Genomic DNA, 21688 nt, shown 5'->3' with positions numbered 1-21688 from the left:
CCTCACGGCCGTCAAGTACCTTTAGTAGAATCTTCATTCGGTTCAGGCGTGCGGTTTAAAGATCGTTTAAAGTCTTTTCTCTCATCGGGGAGGAAAGGGAAAATGAGATTCGTGCGTTGTCCTTCCTGCATTCTGTACGAGCTATGACAAAAATAATTTTAAAAAATATCCACCCTCAAAACATTGGTATCATTCACAAAATACTAGTTATTAACAATATTTATCTAGCTTTCTCTCTCTCTCTCTCTCTCTCTCTCTCTCTCTCTCTCTCTCTCTCTCTCTCTCATATGTATATATAAAAGATGTCGTCCCGAAATTAAGGTAACCGAAATTTCGGGCTTTAATAAATATCAGTAGATGTAATAAGATATGAAAATTATATATTATAAAAGCTTAGTGTATCTTCTTTTCTCTTCAGACTAAATATATTCACATCTATAAACTAGGTAATGTCTGTAGACCAAAATACAAACATAACCTCCGCAAAAGGGACGAAACTAATACATCTATAGCAAAAGGGCTTAAAATTAACCGAGGAACACTTTGGAAAATTGTGAAGAAATTTCAAGAGACTCAACAGGCGTATCGATTGAGGACCCTTATCAACAGAGTCAATTATTTGCCGAGGCTTTTCAACTATTTTCAAACAAGATGATGGTCGTGAACCCCCTCCATTTGATAGATCGGTACCTCCAATGCTTCGATTGATCATCACGCGGGACCAAGTCAAACGTGTTATTCAAGGCCTCGATGTCAACAAGGGTCACGGCCCTGACGGCATACACCCACGGGTTATCAAAGCGTTGGCTCCGGTCATCTGCGAGCCCTTAACACGACTATTCAATATGTCATTGGCGACGGGTGTTATACCTGCAGACTGGAGAACAGCGATAATCTGCCCAATTTTCAAAAAAGGGAGCCGCGAAGACCCGCTTAACTACCGACCGGTTTCCCTTACATCAATAATCAGCAAGATGTTCGAAACCATCCTTAAGAAACGTATGATGCTCCACCTCCTAAGCACAGCCTCGATCACTGATTCCCAACACGGCTTCGTGCAGAAGAGATCATGCTTGACCAACTTACTAGTAATGGAAGAATTGGTGACGCGCATCCTCGATGATAGTGATGCTGTTGACATCGTTTTATTGGACTTTGCCAAAGCTTTTGACTCGGTAAACCACCGCCTACTACTTGTCAAGCTTCAAGCATATAGTTTCCATCCGGATATTGTACGATGGGTTGGTGCCTTCCTCTCAGATCGCTCCTTCCAAGTTCAAGTTAATGGTTCGCGGTCCGACGTCTCCAGTGCGAGCAGTGGCGTGCCTCAAGGTTCAGTGCTTGGGCCCTTGTTGTTCTTAGTCTTCATAAATGACTTGCCCGACGACCTCACGCAACACACCCTTCTATTTTCCGACGATATCAAACTGGTCGCTCCTCGCGGTAGTATAGAGGATCTTCGTCGATGCCTCCACCAAATTTGGAAGTGGTCTAACGATTGGGACCTGTGTCTGAACGTGTCAATGTGCTGTCATCTGCCTGTTGGCTCTACTCCTACAACTCAACTTGATTTCGAGCCGGGTCGTCTGCTGCTGGAGAGGACCGATCAGGTAAAGGACCTGGGTATCTTGGTGGATTCCTCCTTTTCGCCTTCGGCCCAGTGCGTCCATGCTGCCAACAAAGCGCGCGGAATTCTGTTTTTGATTCGACGGTCATTCGGAGTGCTCACAGCAGCCATATTCCTGCCACTCTATGTCACGCTGGTGAGACCCATATTGGAGTATGGGATTCAAGCCTCTTCTCCTTATCTCCTCAAAGACATACAGCACCTCGAAAGAGTCCAGAGGCTGGCTACCCGCCTGGTTCATGGTCTCAAAAATTTGTCCTACGGAGAAAGGCTGAGGACGCTCGACCTTTATTCTCTTGAAAAACGCCGCGGCCGTGGTGATCTCATTCTCGCCCACAACATCATAAGCGGAAGTGTAACCTCTCGAAAGAGCTGTTCTTCACTCCTGCTCCGGAGCGTCGGCTGCGGGGTCATTCCGAAAAGCTCTACCTGCGACGATTTCATCTCGATCGAAGGAGAGGAGCTTTCTCCGTCCGGGTTGCGGATCCGTGGAACAAGCTGCCAGATGAGATGGTGAAGATGCCGACGACCGCTTTGTTCAAAGCCTCCCTGGACCTCAAGTGGCCTGAACTCTTTACATGAACACCACCCTGTACTTAACTCCATGTCCCCCTACATGGCCTTGCTATTTGCTTTTGAGCCAAATTAACTAACTAACTAACTAACTAACTAACTAAAGGAATCCAACGTTAAACTAGCATCTGCTTGGCAACAGAAATAATACAAAATCACTTGGAAAAAATAAAGGTAAACCCTTGCAGTAAGTTAAGTCAGATTAACAAACAAAACTGTTCATACCTATCTAACAACGGCAAATGTCAAGTCCTTCAGATTATATATATATATATATATATATATATATATATATATATATATATATATATATATTGATAGAAATATATTGATAGAAATATCGGAAGCCATCAGAGTTACTACTATCTCCATTTGACAATTGGTGAAAGGGGTGTCACTCAATGTAACTTATATGGAAAGCACAATACTTTAGAAACACTTAGAGCGCTCACTTACCCAGATATTCAAGTCTAGTAGTATATAGTAGTATAATCTTTCAATAGTTTTACCACTATTATGTGCCTGCATAAGGGCGGCGAGCACACAAGGCAAAATGCTTAGCGGCATTTCCCCCGTCATTACCATTCTAAGTTCAAATTCCGCCCAAAGTTGAGTTTGCGTTTATCTTTTCGTGGTCAATAAAACAAGTACCAGTTGAGAATTATGGTAGAAGTAATCGATTTAACCCTCCTCACCCGAACTTGGTGGCCTTGTGCCAAAGTTTGAAATAAATATTCTTTTATACTCTAGGCACAAGGACCGAAATTTGAGGTGAGAAGGCCAGGTCGATTAGATTGACCCCAGTACGCAATAGGCACATAATTTATAGATCCGGAAAGGAGGAAAAGCAAAGTCAATCTGTGTGGAATTTGAACTCAGAAAGTAAAGACACGAAATACTGCTAAGCATTTCGCCCGGCGTGTAAGGGTTTCTGCCAGCCTACCGCCTTAGCTTCAAATAAATATCATTTCCAGTCTCATCACTGATTGATCTGTTTAAATGTGTAGGCGTTCCAGTGTACAGCCAGTTTAGCGATTTAAAGGACACACGGCAACTGTTCAATTCACTCTCCATGTATAATGTATACGTACAAACGATCGAGCGCGTGTGTGTACATTATGTGTGTGTGTGTGTATATGTGTGTGTGTACAACTTTAATATAGATAGATTGATTGATAGATTAAACAGATAGTCTATCCATTACTGAGTCAGAATATACCTATCCTCAAAATGCGGTGCTTAACTTTGACGCGCTAAGTATTCGCTACTACCGTATGTATACATGCACACACACACACACACACACACACACACACATATATATATATATATATATATATATATAAAACTCTAGTTGTGTGAGTGTCTGTCCCCTTCGATTTAGATTCCTAACTCCTCCCACATTTTGCGGTGCAGTTTAACCTAAACCGGGTATCTTATAGTCGTGATTCATATCGAGCCCGTCTGAGTATTAGCGCGCGTCTACGATGAGTCTACGATTTAAAAGATAATTTAACATCATTTTTCATTCCATTTTAATGCATAATTTTTCGTGTGTCGATGGCGGCGGAGTTGGCGTCCATGGTCACACCTGCACCTGTTTGCTTCTCCCCCTTCTTCTCTCCATCGTGAAGCTGTGGGGAAGGGAGTTTAAGGAAATCAACGTCGTAATGCGTTGTCAAGGAGACCACGTTCTTTTAGAACAACGACTTCATGGCTTGAATACACCAAAACAGAAATGGCTAAGAAAGCCCGAATTGGCATCTATAAGGGAAGTAACTCTCTAAAAATGCTTATATAGTTATTTTCCCTTACAAACCCGAGCAACGCCGGCCGATACTGCTAGTATATATATATATATATAAATATATATATATATATATATATATATATATATATATATATATATAATAGTTACATTACTCGGTAGTCATATATGAAGACCATCATATATGAAGCTACCGTAAACTCTATAACCACTAAAGACACCGTTTCGACGAAGAAATACGTGGGCCTGACAGAGGGTAATTTCAAGGCCAGGTTCAATAACCACACTTTGAGCTTTAGGCACTGGAACAAAAGAAAAGCGACACAATTATCCAATCATATTTGGTCTTTAAGAGATAAAGGTGTCGATTATAACATACAATGGAAGATTTTGGCCAGATGTAAGCCCTATACTAACGGCAGCGGAAGGTGCGGTTTATGCGACATGGAAAGATGACTTATCTGGAAAAGCAGCTTAGACCCTACCACATGTCTAAATACAAGGACAGAGCTTTTCGGATCATGCCCACATGTGACTAAATTTCTGTTACGTTTTGGTCCCCTAAAGAAAACGGATAGAACATGCTTTCTGTGTTATGTCCCAAGAAGATTTTATATATTTTTATATATTTTTATATATTTTTATGTATTTTATATAATTTTTATGACGAAAAATGCGAGCGATGTATAAGTACGCAGGCAAGCAGAGTTATAACAGAGTAATTTCCCTTCATTTTAACGGTATTTTTCATAACGTTTTCAAATAGCCAGATAACCGAAGAGATGGTGTGTGGATTTCCACTTCGGCATCTGAAACTCAGAGTTTATCTTGACTACCGAGTAATGTAACATATTGTATAGATAAATTTCCTCTATTTACATAATATTGAGGTCTCTTTCTTTCTTTTGTTATCTTACCGTTTTATCAATATATATATATATATATATATATATTTCTCAATGTGCTCACTAAAAGGTATCATTCTGTATTCTGGGAATGCAATCTGTTGTCGATGCAGTGTGCATCTTTTTAAGTGATTTAGGTTGTTTGTAGCTTTTAATGATTTGGTGTATGTTTAGAATTTCCTTTAATTTGGGGTCCTTATGAAGTATTGGTAAATTCTGGGTGATGATGGTGAAGGCTTCTTTGTTTCTAGGGTTGTATGTAGATATGTAAGCTAGTATTTTCGGGGTAGGTGTGTTGTTGTGTTGAACTTTTCCTAAAGTTTCTATGTTGATTTCTGTTGCACGTCTGATCCCATCCTCTATGAGTTGAGCTGGGTAATGTCTATCAATTAGGGTGTTTTTGAGTTCTTGCAGTCTAAAGTTCCTGGTATTTTGTTCTGACACTATTGTGCATAAGGACCCCAAATTAAAGGAAATTCTAAACATACACCAAATCATTAAAAGCTACAAACAACCTAAATCACTTAAAAAGATTCTCACAAAGGCAAAATTGTCTTCTGAAATTACGGATGCAAAAGTAAAAAAAATGTGGTAGATCGAACTGTGCAACATGTCCAAACCTGCTAGAAGGATCAGAATTCCTCTTTAAAGAGGGACAGATATTCAAGATCAAATCTAACTTTACTTGTGCCTCTGAAAACATAATTTATGTCATAAAATGCTCGGGCTGCCACCAAGACTACGTGGGATCCACGGGACTATCACTTAGACGTAGATGCACACTGCATCGACAACAGATTGCATTCCCAGAATACAGAATGATACCTTTTAGTGAGCGCATTGAGAAATGCGCAAAGCAACTACTACCACAATTTTTAATCTTTCCATTTTACCAATGTGCTATCGGATCATCAACACAAATTAGACTAAACAAGGAAACATTCTTCATTGAAAAGTACAAGCCCAGACTTAACCATCCCAACATACTGATACAGAGAAATTCACACCAAGGGAAAGGAAAAAAAATTTAAGCGATTATCTCCCTTACACCAGAAGAAATCACTCATTACCTCCCCTTATTTAGAACTCTTTTGAACATAAACATACCGATAACTCTATTCAACATAAACATAACGTCGCAAGAAATTTGAAAAGCTAAACGCGAAACCGGTCTTTCTTCTAAACTATGCCATTATAAGAGAAAAAATTTTTTAATATTCTTCAGACATATTGACGCAAATATATATTTTTTAACATTTAAGCCTTCTGTAGTCTTTTCACTTTTTACTATTTTCTATATATTCAACCACGTGCTTTCACAAACCAACTTTCTTATCTATATATTAAACACGTGAGACCGAAAATGCCACAGAAGACCAACACCTCGGATAAAAATACAAATGAGGAATACTCAAAGAACTGAAAAGTATTAATACACAGCTCATTACCCCGAACAACAAAATCGAGGAATCAAACCTACTCTCCCGGGAAAGTAAAAGCAATGAAGATACAAACTCGCTACACTGACCAGGTTAGTAAGGATTTGCAACTGTTATACACAACACTAAATTCAATTTTCATCAACAAATCCGAAAATAATAAACACACACCAAATGAATGAAACACAGCAGGACATCATACGCACCCAAATTAACCCAGCAAAAAGAAAAAATAGGAAACATTTGGAATACAAACCTGCACAACAGAAAACTCGCCTTCTAGAACATGATAACAAATTCCAACAAAGCAGATATATACGAGGGATGGATGAACTCAACACCAATATCCTCCCACGCAAATTCCAGATAAAATTAATTCCTAACGAGCCTGACGGACAGAGAACTATTAGGGAAAAGTCAGCTCTGTTCAATTAAGATCAGAAATAGAGCTTCTAAGACTAAGGGCCTCCACAAATGAGGAAAAATTTAAAAGCATCGACGAGGAGATGCACAATATAATACAGAAACATACCGAGGGACAACCCCTCGAAAATACATTAGATCATTGGAAGGATACCTGTGAAAAAGAAGAGAGAAATTCTCTCCTACGCTGGGAGAAAAACATGGATTTCTTCCAAAAATATAGTTCAACTTTCAAAAATGAATTGGGTACAAATAATCCCTTCCTTAAGAAAATTACAAAACATAAAAAAGAAAAACCAAACAACAGGAAAGGAAAGAAAGGAGTCATGGAGGTGTTGCTATGTACATCCGGGAGGACCTCACACCCCAGGTCCTCTTGTCATACTCAAACTCGGTGTGTGACACACTAATTGTACATATTAGGCAACTTGATGTAGTTGTGTGTGCTACATATCGCCCTCCAGATGCCCCAAGCCATGTGGGCAAGTTTGAAGACTGCCTTATAAAAATAGAAGAAATTCTAACCACATTAGAACAACACATAGGTTGTGCTTCTTATGGGAGACTTCAATCTGCCCAATGTCAGATGGCCCGAGGGCTTTTCTCTCCCAGGAATGACAAGATGTGAACGAGGACAGGCGAGGTCCCTCCTGAACCTCATCAACACCCTGTACATGGAGCAGGTAATACTCCAACCAACCAGGGCAGGTAACCCACTGGATTTCTGCTTCACAAATGACATGGATCTCATCCATAATGTGAAAGTGACACCGACACTACTCTCGGATCACAACATGATAGAGCTGACCATGTACGGGCCAAAAGAGAGCACGGACATGCAGCCTACAAGAAACCCTCAAAATCTTTCCAGCTTGAACTACCATAAGGCAAACTGGAAACAAATTGAGAAAGAGATCCTCAAACAAAACTGGCCTAAATGTCTCTCCTCGCCAGACATCGACGTGAAACTTCAACAATTCATGTCTGTAATGCAAGCCATATGCTACAAATGTGTCCCAGAGAGAAAGGCCACTGTACACAAGAACAAAATCCCCAGAGAGAGGAAAATTTTAATGAGACGCGTACGAAATTTTCAAATCGCCTAAACAAACAGATTGAAAGCAGTGAAAAGTCCCGCCTAAAAATAAACTGTTGGAAATCGAAAAATGTCTGCAACTCTCCCATGAAAAAGAAAGAGCAGACAAAGAAGCCTGGGCTATAGAAAACATAAAATCTAACCCCAGAGCTTTCTACAGGTATGCCAAAGAAACAGCTACAGTGCACTGTAGAATAGGGCCACTCCTCGAAAAGGATGGCACACTTACAGGAAAACCAATGAGGGTAAGTGAAATACTGAATGAGCAATTCAAGAGTGTTTTCACTCCACCCCTTGGGCATCTCCAAATCACCAATCCAACTGACTTTTTTACCACTGCAGATATAAAATCAGAGGCGGCGACGATAGGTTACATCGATATAAAGGAAGACGATGTAACCAAGGCTATAGATGAAATGAAAACAGACTCAGCTACTGGCCCCGATGGATTCCCGGCAATCCTCCTAAAAGCATGTAAGAGAGCCCTAGCAAGACCACTGCAGTTCCTCTTTCAGAGCTTCCTTGCAGCTGGCAAACTTCCAGGAAAACTGAAGGAAGGTAAAATATGCCCCATTCATAAAGGAGGTAGCAGAGCGGAAGCCAAGAACTATAGACCTATCTCTCTGACCTCACACATCAGCAAGTCATGGAACGAATAGTCAGAAGGAAGCTGATCACCTTCCTTGAAGAGAATGACTTGCTGCCCGACACCCAACATGGTTTCCGACCAGGGAGAAGCTGTTTAACTCAGCTCCTACAACACTATGACTGGGTGCTGAAACGGCTGCTCAACCACTCAAATGTGGAAGTGATATATCTCGACTTTGCAAAGGCCTTTGATAAAGTCGATCATGGAATGATATGTCACAAACTGCGTGATCTCAACATAGTTGGAAAACTGGGAGAATGGCTTCATGACTTTCTGAAGGATAGAAGTCAGGTGGTAGTAGCCAATGGGGCCACCTCCATTAACACACAAATAGTGAGCGGTGTTCCGCAGGGCACTGTTCTGGGACCACTACTGTTCATAATGGCCCTCTCAGACATGCCCTCAGCCACGCAGAGAGCCACGATCACAAGTTATGCAGATGATACAAAAGTTTCACAGGCAATACAGAACCCTGAGGACACTAAACACCTGCAATGTGAGCTGGACGAAATATACAAGTGGGCTGAAAAGAATAGCATGCAGTTCAATGCTGGAAAGTTTCAAGCTTTATACTATCAGCATGCAAAACTGAATGCAATACCCAATGAATACACTGGACCCGGAGGGATTGCAATCCCAGAGGCACAATCAGTGCGTGACCTGGGTATTCACATGAGTGATGACGCGACCTTTCATGTACATGTTGCTAAACTGACAATGAAATGTAGACGGCTGGCTGGATGGATTCTTAGAACCTTTAGAACAAGAGAACAAGAAACCATGATGGTCCTCTGGAAGACACTTGTCCTAAGCCACTTTGACTATTGCTCTCAGCTATGGTCACCATCCAGTGTCAAGTTGATCACAGAACTTGAGGCGATCCAACGAAGCTACACGAAGAAGATAGCCTCTATGCAGAATGTAAGCTACTGGGAAAGACTCAAGAGATTAAAATTATATTCCCTGGAGCGTAGGCGGGAAAGATATGCCATAATATACATCTGGAAGATCCGGAGGGAAGTGTCCTGAACTTTGGCATCGAGAGTTACGCAAATGCCAGAACTGGGCGCCACTGCGTGGTGCCTAGGACTCCAAACCTGCCATCAAGATGTAGGACAAGATTCTGTGATAGCCTGGGCTTCCGAGGCCCACAGCTCTTCAATATCCTCCCGAAGAACCTGAGAAACCTGCATGGGGTGGATACAGATGTCTTTAAAATGAAGCTGGATCTCTTCCTGTCAGGTGTCCCAGATGAACCAACTTCACGGCAGGAGGGGCAGATGAGGGCAGCTGCATCGAACTCTCTCATGCACCAAATAGCAGTTGCTAGAAAGCCTCCATGAAGTGATACCAAGTAGCAACACCAAATGGCGGTGCCCCAGCATGGCCACAGCTCATAAGCTGAAACTAGAATCAATCAATCAATCAATCAATCAATCAATCAACCCACGAACAACCCCCAACTATCCTCCACACACTAAAAACAGAAATCACCCACAACCAACCTTTGCAAACCACGCAAGACCTAACAGGGAACTAGCTGACAGACGACGCGTCTATGAAATAAATTACACCAAAAACAGAACACACCAACAACATCCTAATACCAGACCCAACCACCATACAGCACAAAACGACACTAGAATAAGAAATACACCACACACAAGTCGCTACTACCCCATGAACCAAAATTACTGGTCCCCACTGAACACAAGACAAACGCAAAAAAACACTATGTCCAGCAACATCCCACATACAAGCAGTTCGAAACAAAAATATTTCACATACAGAAATTTTACACACACCACAAACAAAAACAACCATAGATTCCCACACACACACAACGATCGGGGGCAACAATACCACCATTCCCCCGACCCAATATCACAACCTCACAGACAACTCATACAAACAAAATTACACCCAACATTTTTTAGCCAGGGACCAGAGACACCAGGACACAGGCTGGAACCTAGTAATAAGGAAAAACCGAAGATAATCAATCTTTCAACCAAACCTCTTTCTAACATAAAAATTGACATCCTCTCAAAGGGGCTCAAATTTACACCAACTCCACGCAGAGCCAACCTAAATGAAATCAAGGATAATATAACAGAATTTTGCAGAAAATTAAGACTAGCAGAAGCATCAACCAGTTTCAATACTGAAGATGAATCACTAGTCAAGAACAAAAGTGAACACATCCCACACAGAGGAAGAAATAAAGATCTTGACGAATTCTGTAACCACATTGAGAACTTTCCCTACCATACTATACATAAACAGATAGTTAACTCAAATTTTAACACTACACAATGGAAAGAACTGATAGAACGTCAAAATGATGAGGATATAACCATTAAGGAAGTAGACAAGGGAAATGCAGTTGTAATAATGGATACATATACTACAGAAATCTTGTAATTTCTTGCTTGATGACGACCTACATTATGAAAAAATTACCAACTACACCCCACAAAAAATAATGAAAACTCTATCTTCACTAATTAAAACCCATGAAAAGGAACTAACAACCAAAGAGATTGACTTTCTAACAAACTTTAAATGCAAACCTAGCCTTTTCTATGGTCTGCAAAAATTCATAAAGTCGAATTATAAATGAAACCATTAAAAAATCACCAAAGACATACATACACACACCTAACCCGGTGTAGTTTTTTCACTTTTACTATTTCTATTATATATATATATATATATATATATATATATATATATATATATATATATATAAGAAGTGTGTGTGTGCTTGAAGTGAGTATGGGCTTCCAGAAATGTTAAGTGACCAATCAGTGTGTGGCTTCACTAAATTACCTGAGTTGATTGGTGCTTGATTTACGCTTCACAGTTTGTTGAACATGTCAAAGACTTGTATTTTTACCTTGGCCAAAATAGTAATTGTTTCGTTATTTTTAGAAATGTTGTAAATTTTGACGGTGGTGATGGTGGTAGGAGTAGCTGTTGTAATAGAACTTTAAACCCTAAATAAGATTATTTTTACTGACTTTTCTCTTGACTTAGCTAGTATTTTTTCCTGCTATCGTCATCATGAGAACCTTTAGTACTGTTGTTGTTGTTAGTGGTAGTGGTCCTAGCAGTAAAAATATTTAGCTTGGGTTGGAATTTATCAATAAAGTTCTTTTCTCTGGTTTTTCTCTCGATTTCATTTGCACTGTGTAAATTGTGGAATGGAAATATTATTAAGATTTTCCGACCACATGTTGCTTGATGGTTACTCAAGGTATCTGACGGACATCGGGTCTCTCATTTGCTGTCGATGCACACGTGAACGTTCTGACGCCACTGCCAAACAATTCTGACACCTCTACCATCACCACCTTGCCCCGACTGCTACGAAAAAGCAACAACAACAACGCCGCAGCAACAATAACAACCGCAGCTGCAGCAGCAACAACAACACTAAAGCTTCGACAGGAGTGAAAAATAAGCAGCACAGCTACAATATAAATGATTTCCTTGACGACTGCTTCATAGTCTGGACAGACTCTCTAAATATTCTGGAAGAGGTCAATATCCTCCTGAACAACCTACACCCATCTCTCCAATCTACAAAGGAGATGAGTAGTACCAAATTACCATTCCTAGATATAATGGTAATTAAAAAAGACACCGCCATCACCACAGATATATACTATAAAACACAGACACACATAAATACCTGAATTTTTAAGTCGTGCCATCCACCACATACAAACGCAACATCCCATGCTGCCTAGCCAGAGGAATTGTACATTATAGAAGATGCAAATATCAGGAACAAACGCCTAACAGAACTAAGAGACTTTTACTCAAACAAAAATACCCATCTCTACTTATAGAAAATGGCATACAGCGGGCTATAAAATACCCATACAACAACTTAGGACACCAAGGAAGAGGAAAACAAGAACAAGTCATACCATTCATAGTGACACACAACCCATGTCACCAGAATATCCTCAACATTGCAAAGCAAACCTACCAATCATTGCTCAAAGTAATGAATTAAAAGACATAATCACGGATCGAGCTATGGTTCTTAGTAAAAGACAGCCTAAAAACTTGAAAAAATTACTAACAAAGGCAAAATTTGACCTTAGCAACAAAGACCAAACATTCACTGTATCTAAATGCAATGATAGCCGATGTGGCACATGCCAATTCATACATACCGGCCAATATATAAACACAAAAACCGGGAAAATATTCACAAACGCGAATATGAACTGCAAAAGCAGAAATTTAATTTACTGCATCAAATGCCCAAATTGTGAAGAAATATATATAGGTCAGACGGGAAATGCACTATCAGATGCTCACGTGTACACCGACAACAGATTAGAGACCCAGAGGTCCGTCAGATACCTTTGAGTAACCACCTAGCAACATGTGGTCGGAAAATATATATAATATTTCCATTCTACAAATTACACAGCCCAAGTGAAATCGAGAGGAAGATCAGAGAAAAGAATTTCATTGATAAACAGCTGTATTTAAGGCACAGATTTAATCATCTCGCTGCAGTCAAAAATTGTGAAGCATGACTGTCACCACTCCTACATGAACCTGAAGATTGCAGAATTTAATGCATGAAAGTACTAGTTCAATCAGAATGAACAGTTAACATTCTATCATTTTATTTTATTTTATTATATTATATTATATTATACAATGTCATTATAAGATTGTAAATAAAACGTGAAAATCAGACAAGGTTGGAATCCCTTTTATTAATATATATATATATATATGTGTATGTGTGTGTGTGAGTGTGTGTGTGTGTATGTGAGTGTGTTTGTGTGTGTGTGTGTATTTGTTGTGCAAGAGTTTTTTATGTGAAGTCGTGTGTTGAAAGATATATTGTTGTATGATGCGGTCACAGGGGTGTGACGACAGAACTCTGGCCGAAATAGGATTAGGTTAATGCAAAAAATAAATAACACTGAAGGAAAGTAACACAAATATATATGTGTTTGTGTTTTTATTGGCTAAACTGGCAAAATGACCATTCCTAAACACAACAATATATATATTTGGTATATAATATATATATATATAATATATATATATATATGTGTGTGTGTGTGTGTGTGTGTGTGTGTGGTGTGTGGTGTGTGTATATACATGACATACATGATGCATAGTTTTCTCATAATTTTTACAAGTAATTTTATTGATTTAGTTATGTAAATTTATATGTATGTTTATTTCGTTGTGTGCTTTAAATGATGCTTTGGAATTTGTGTTGATTCCTTAGATACGCTCCTTCTATCATTTCTCTTATCTTCGCTTTAACTCGCAATGAGCACTTCTTAATACAGCCCATATATAGTGAAGTATGCTTAAAACATCACTATTATAAAGAGAATTCAATTTTTGTTTACATGATATACATACACATATGCATTCATAGTATATATTATATATATTTATACACTCATGCAGACACAAGTATGCATATACATATTCATACATGCACACACATACATAGATATCTGTGTATCCATATACATTTATGTACACATGCATATATGTACACACATACATATGACTCACACCGCCATACACATAGATAGATAGATAGATAGATAGATAGATAGATAGATAGATAGATAGATAGATAGATAGATAGATAGATAGATAGATAGATATAGATAGATAGATAGATATACATACCCATACACACACCCAGATATACCACCTTCAATATGTAACGGATTACTCACCTATTTTACAGAGTCATATAAATGAATAATAAATAACGTCTCATGGGCAGACTATTGTAGGGCATGAAACGGGTAAATGTACACTGTGTCAGTTTAAACAGATATATAATACATAAGTTAAGATAAGAGTCACGAAGCGGCGGAAGTAAAATAAACTATATCCGCAGCAGATTTGTAGGGCTTCATATTTGAGATCTATATGATTTGAGGTGCACATGTGTCCTAATAAATTTGAATAGTGGTTTCATATATAGGGCACCTATCGGAAATGAAAACAACGAATCGGAGAAATATATGTGGATGTAATAAGAACTGAAATAAAAATTATTTAAATTATTATCAAAGATCTGGTGAAAAATGAAAAATGAAAAACATGGAGTTATAAATATTGTTATAAGCTCACGTTATATCTGCATTAAGTATCTAAACCTACGTGAGCGGTTTAAGTTAAGTCGTGAAGGGGCGTGTGTTATATAAAAATATATAAATTACGTTACATAATTCAAAGCAGAAGTAGAGATTTAAATAAAAACATCTAGAGAGGAAAATACATGTGGGGTTGAAATGAATAAGAATTAAAGAATACTATAATACTCATGTAGGATCAGGTGAAATGTGAAAAAAACTATAAATTACAAAATCTACAATACATAAATATATTTAGTTCGTGAGGCTGAAACCTGGAAAAGAATGATAGGAAGGCAGGCATCAAGTAGACTAAGAGAAAGAAGAAAAGTTGGTAGATATTATAATTTATAGAAAAAATTATTGAAAAAAATTATAAATTCTAGAATTTTGGGAACTGAATTTAGAATGGTGGAACGAATTGACATGGAAGGTCAATGGTGAAACCAAAAACATGGTGTGAAGAATAAGCCGATAAGAGCTTTCTTCTTCTTATTATTTATTATTATTATTATTACTATTATTTATTATTATTATTATTATTTTTATTATTATTATTTTATTATTACTCTTCTCCCTCTTCTACTTCAATTTCGTCTTCTGATCGTTTTCCTCCAGCATTCTTCCTTTCTCTCTTCTATCATTATACGTATCCCCGCTCTTGATTCCCCAACCCGTCACATAATATCTACCCCACACTACTCATCCGCATCAACGCTACTTTTTTTTATCTCCTCCCGAAATTTCCTAACAACAAGATCTGACAACAAACAGCACACCTTTCGTGAAAGACTGATGAGTGATTCTCCAACGTCTAAGCGCAAATATTATTCTCTTTTTTTATTCTTTTATTTTTTCCACTCATTTGATGCGGCCATGCTGTAGCACCGCCCTTAGTCGAACAAATCGACTCCAGGGCTTATTCTTTGTAAGCTTAACACTTATTCTACCGCTCTCTTTTGCCGAAAACGCTATGTTATGGGGACGTAGACACGACGGCATTGGTTGTCAAGAGATGGGGTGGTGGTGACAAACATAGACACATACACACAAACACGCATACACACACAAACACACACACACACATACATATATATATACACGACGGGCTTCTTTCAATTCCGTCTACTCACAAATCCACTCACAAACATTTGGTCGGCTCGAGGCTATAGTAGAAGACACTTACCCAGATGCCATATGTGGGACTGAACCCGGAACTATGGGGTTGGTGAGCAAGCTACTTACCACACAGCACTCCTGCGCTATTACGTAATTTTTCCTTTAGAATTTTCGCGTAAACTTCTTTTGCAAATGGAGACAGTACGGAAAACATTAGTCACTTATAATTAAAGATGCGTTACAGAAGTTTTTTTGTTTTTCTTTTCATTAGGTTATTTACACTTCGCCAAACCCATATGATGGTGTAATCACAGTGAAACTACACCTGAAGTATGCCGGCTTTAGCCTGAATCCTGACAGTGTTGATAGCCCAGCAGTCAGGCCGTGTGCTTCTCTGGAAATACCACAGCTTCACACCAACCTTAGCCACTGACCTATACCCATATCATCATCATCATATATCATCATTTATATCATCATCATCATCATCATCATTTAGCGTCCGTTTCCATGCTAGCATGGGTTGGACGGTTTAACTGGGGTCTGTGAAGCCGGAAGGCTTCATCAGGCCCAGTCAGATTTGGCAGTGTTTCTACGGTTGGATGCCCTTCCTAATGCCAACCACTCCGTGAGTGTAGTGGGTGCTTTTTACGTGCCACCGGCACGGGGGCCAGGCGAGGCTGGCAACGGACACAAACGGATGGTGCTTTTACGTGCTACCGGCACGGGGGCCAGGCGAGGCTGGCAACGGACACGAGCGGATGGTGCTTTTACGTGCCAACGGCATATATATATGTGTGTGTGTGTGTGTGTGTGTGTGTGTGTGTGCATGTGTGTGTGTGTGTGTGTGTGTGTGTGTGTGTGGTGTGTGTGTGAGAGTGTGTGTGTGTGTGTGTTTGTGTGTGTATGTACAAGAGTTATAGTATAGAGCAGATACGGTGCGGGCTGCACATGGACCATAGCGGCAGGAACCTCAGAAGTGGTAAATATCCTAGCGAGGTGTATACCGCTGGCTTTTCTACAGACCAAGGATATCTTGATTAAATGAAAGTTTACATTGTCGCAAGGAGGTGCAGGTTAACGCATGGAAGATTGAATAAGAATATGTTGAAAGCACAATAGGAGAATAGAATATAAATGTAGAGAGAAATAAGTACTAAAAGAAAAAAGAAATGAAATTATGAGGGAGTGAGAGGAATGAGGAATTTAAGCAAGGTTATTTTATCAGTAGGGCTGTTTTGGCTGAATCACAATAAATTCTCGGTAGAGAAGTCGTTTGCGAAATGAGATTCATAATTGGAGAACGAAAGAGCACTTCTCTCCTAACGTTGAAGCGATGTTAATTCCTCCTTTCCACATATTTCTCTCCAAAGTTTAATATTGTTTTCCCAGCCTTGGAAGCTTTTGAAATTTCTGTTTGCATCTGTACGTCAATCGTTTAAAATTCTTCTTCATTGCAATTTGCTCTTAGCCGTTTCTTTTTTTTTTTTTTTTTCTTGTTTCAGTCATTTTGACTGCGGCCATGCTGGAGCACCGCCTTTAATCGAGCAACTCGACCCCGGGACTTATTTTGTATGCCAGTACTTATTCTATCGGTCTCTTTTGCCGAACCGCTAAGTGACGGGGACATAAACACACCAGTATCGGTTGTCAAGCAATGTAGGGGGACAAACACAGACACACAAAACACACCACACATACATATATATATACACACATATATACGACAGGCTTCTTTCAGTTTCCGTCTACCAAATCCACTCACAAGGCATTGGTTGGCCCGGGGCTATAGCAGAAGACACTTGCCCAAGATGCCACGCAGTGGGACTGAACCCAGAACCATGCGGTTGGTTAGCAAGCTACTTACCACACGGCCACTCCTGGGTTTCCTTTCAAAATTTGTCGAGAGCCATCTTTTCTCAAAGTTTTTGTTGTTGATGGAGTTCATTAGCGATATGTTTTATTTGTATGATAGTTTCTTTGGGCGGATGATCGGCTGAGCCATTTTCATTTATTTTTGTTTTGCCATTATTTTTAATGAACTTGCAAAAGAGAAATTTAATGGCTATGTGTTTTCGATTGCAGAGGTTTCTTGTTGCAGGTGAATGCTATTTTATTGTTCAGTTTTGGGGTTTTGTGTCAGCTTCTAGAGCATCACTGTTTCTATATATATGTATATATTTATATGTATGTATTCTTGCATGTATATGCTTATCTATATATGTATATAGAAACTCTTCTAAATCTACTTATATTGTCACGAAATTCTTGTTATTCCACGCGGTTAATGACGAAAAGGCAAAGAGAGGTTCCAACATCTACTTGTGGCTACTTCGTCACTTAACTTGGGGAAAATTATAATTTTCTAAAGAGTTACACACGCAATCGAATTACAGCTATAGGTTTGGGTAAACACACACACCCATACACACACGCGCGCGCACGCACGCAACACATACATATTTGAACATACGCACATTTACATGCACGCACACATAATTATACGTTGCTGACATATGTCACGGAATCTGTATAGATCCACTTAGAAATAAACTTGTACATCCGTGTATAGATACATTGAAATGGTATAGAGGGCCCTTAATAAGTAGGTATTTCCGTTCTTCCTCTTAGAGGGAGACAAAAAAAATAGCTATTGCATTGTTTTTCTCTATTCCGGATATGATTATTGAAAATGTTTATAGTTAATCAGAGACTTATCAGATTTGGTTACTCTTTTGGACATAGAAGTTGTGAGAAATGTCTGCGGTGAATGTAATCGTTTTCTGCAGTGGAATCCTATTGATACTTTCAGCCAAACAGATTTCTACGGGTATGTTATTATTTTTCTTTTTTCTTTCTTTCTTTTTAATTACTGTCTCCATATATGTTGATTACATGATTTAGTGGTAATTAATGCATATCCTAATTATTTGATAATGTAGTTTTGATGTTTCATGTTTTCTCTACGAAGCCCAGCTCTCTCTCTTTTTTTTCTCTCTCTCTCTTTCTCTCTCTTCCCTTCTCCCCCTCTTCTTATATATACATGCACAGATGTATACGCATATACATATATACATATTTATATAAATTAAAATATGAACGTATATATATATATATACACACACATAAACGCACACACACAAACACATACATACAAACGCACATATACGTACATACATGTTGTAACAGACATCTGATTTGAAGCAACTATTTCAGTCTATACTTTCAAATCGATAACTGCTTTCGAAGGAAATTAGTAGACACAACATATACTGAAATCCTTCTTGTGTACCTGTGTGTGTATGTATTTGCGCTTATGCGCATATATATACACATATATGCGTGTATGTGTGTGTGTGTGTGTGTGTGTGTGTGTGTGTGTGTGTGTGTGTGTGTGTGTGTGTGTGTGAATATATATATATGTGTGTGTATACGCCCTTTAACATCAGGTGGAAATTACTGGAACCTTGTGAACTCTATTGCAATGGAACAAGACTGTGTAAATTGTGTATGGCAGATATATATATTATTCTCATGAACTCACATGAGCCAGGAGGCTACCTGAACACCAGCGCGGAAGCCGTGGGGAGTTGTCCACGTTTTCGGACATTTTTACTTCAAAATTGGAAAACCTAGCTACCAAGCGAAGGAAGACAACTCGCCCGACCATAATTTTTTAAGAGGAATATTTCTTCAACTATCACCGGCGTTCTTGTGTTTAAAAAACATTCTTTGCAGTGAATAGTTATCGTTTATAAAAACTGAAGAAATGTCTAGTCCACGCTAGATATTAAACCAATGGGGCTTTTTTTCTAAGCTATTACGTTACACATACAAATGTATATGCGTGTGTGCGTGTTTATATACACTCACGCACACAGACACAGATAGATAGATAATTAGATAGATAGATAGATAGATAGATAGATAGATAGATAGATAGATAGATAGATAGATAGATAGATAGATAAATAGATAGATAAATAGATAGATAGTTAGATAGACAGATAGAAGGAGAAAGAGAGAAGGCGAGAGAGATAGGTATACATACATATATGAATAAATTGTTTCTGTGTGTGTGTATGTGTGTGAGCGTGTGTATTTATCTGTGAACCTGTTTGTAAGACTATCAGCGTTTTCACCGGCTCACAAAAATGCGTTTTCTCTGTGTTTATGTCCCCTGTCCTAGCGTTGCCATAACATAATATCGCTACAATATGTACATGATTTAAAAAAAGGAAAAACATACAAGAAAATACTAGAGTTTGGTATACATATTTATAAACCCCGTTACAGCGGTGCACCAGTAAGTATAGTTACAATTTAGTGAAAATGTAAATACATATGCCTTTGTATATATAACATAATATAATATATATGGATATGTATACACACACTCACATATGTATATATACTAGAATGAAAAATGCGAGCAAGAAATAAACAGGGAAATAACATGTAACAAAAACATCTTTAAATGATTATTGGGGAGCATATTCACCATCTACTTCAATTACTGCTTCCAATTAAAAAATTGCAGCTGAGATAAAATTTGAATGGGTTGCAAATTAAATAAAATATTCAAAGAAGACAAGCTATTCAATACTGATCGACCATCTTTCAGTCAAGTAGTAGGTCAAAAATAAAAGAAAAAGCTTAAAATGCTACAGCTAAATTTAAAATTCGATTCATGATTCTTTATTTATTATTAAGACAATTTTATAAAGATGATCTTTATTTTCTTTTAATATATTTAACTGCATGAAAGTAAAGTAAAATAATTTTGCCGAAAATAAAACCAAGAACATATTTAATTATTTAAATAGGCTTAAGTTTACTATAGTCAAACATTTAGATTATTTTTCTTACGGCTGCTTCTTAATAGGGACACTACTGCAGCCTTGCAGTTTTTGCACCAACTTTTGACTGCTTAAAGTAGCGTAACTTTTTTCTATCAAACATCTTTCAACGAGATATTCACCCAAAGATTTTACTCATCGATTTTTTAAAAAAAGTACAATTGAAGTACAGTTTTGCTTTTCAAATGATTGAGAAATTACGAATCTAAGTAAATATCAGGCATTACTCTCCCATTTTTGGGCCTACATTTTTTATTATAACTTTCTCTCCTCTGAACCAGAATTCGATTATTTTATGTCAAAATGTAGCTTACTACTAGTCCATCATAGTGCAGAAACCGAATTAATATTGAGCTTATCTGAATTAGGGGCAAAGAAATTGGATTGGCCGCGAGTGAGTAAAGGTTGGAAACAACAAATTATCACTTTTTCTAAACTATCACTTTTTTCCAAATATTTTTTAAAGAGATTTTCCCCAAAAAAGATTCTACTCATTGAGTTCTCTTAAAAATATATTTAAATATAGTTTACTTTTGAAACACCTGACATATTTTGATTTTAGGCATCACTTACCAAGTTTGTGGCTACTTAAAAGCTGCATGACATTTTTCTATCAAATATCTTTTAAAGAGGTGTCAGCAAAATTCTTTCATCGAATTCTTTCCAAAAGATATAACTGAAGTGAAGTTTGCTTTACAAATAACCGAGAAGTTGCCAGTCAAATAAAATATCAGGCGTCACTCTCCCATATTTGGCCCTACTGTTTTATTACAACAGTTTTTCTACTCAACCAAGCTTCGATTTTTTAATGTCAAAATGTAGATTGCCACTGGCTTATCATAATGCAAAAACCGATTTAAGATTGAGCTAAAATTGTATTAGGGGTAAAGCGTCAAAATAGCTGCGAATGAGTAAAAGTTGACCTTAAGAATATTCTTCACAAACCGTTTATCTCTGTTTATTTTCTTATATTCCTCTCTGTTGAAGAGCGTAGGCTCGAAACGTAAAAGACTGTTTCATTTTTCCCGAGCGTCAAATTAAATAAACAGCTTGTTGTTCATACACCGGTCTCCGTCTTCTG

The 21688-nt window shown here is 38.2% G+C and overlaps 2 protein-coding genes across 2 annotated transcripts in view; both read left to right on the top strand.

Moving 5' to 3' along the window:
- LOC115219454 (multiple epidermal growth factor-like domains protein 6) overlaps positions 1-21688 on the top strand; it is a 374545-nt gene that overhangs the window by 221352 nt on the left and 131505 nt on the right. The gene's annotated exons all lie outside the window — the stretch shown is intronic.
- Positions 18290-21688, top strand: part of LOC115218886 (protein draper) — a 77431-nt gene continuing 74032 nt past the window's right edge. The window contains exon 1 of the mRNA XM_029788880.2: positions 18290-18578. Within this exon, the coding sequence (XP_029644740.2) occupies positions 18506-18578 (73 nt within the window). The 5' untranslated portion in view covers positions 18290-18505. The remainder of the gene's footprint in view (positions 18579-21688) is intronic.

This window comes from Octopus sinensis, linkage group LG14 (genome assembly GCF_006345805.1).
Source record: "Octopus sinensis linkage group LG14, ASM634580v1, whole genome shotgun sequence".
NCBI lineage: Eukaryota > Metazoa > Mollusca > Cephalopoda > Octopoda > Octopodidae > Octopus > Octopus sinensis.
Note: the sequence above shows the minus strand (reverse complement) of the source record. Positions and strands in the feature narration are given on the sequence as shown.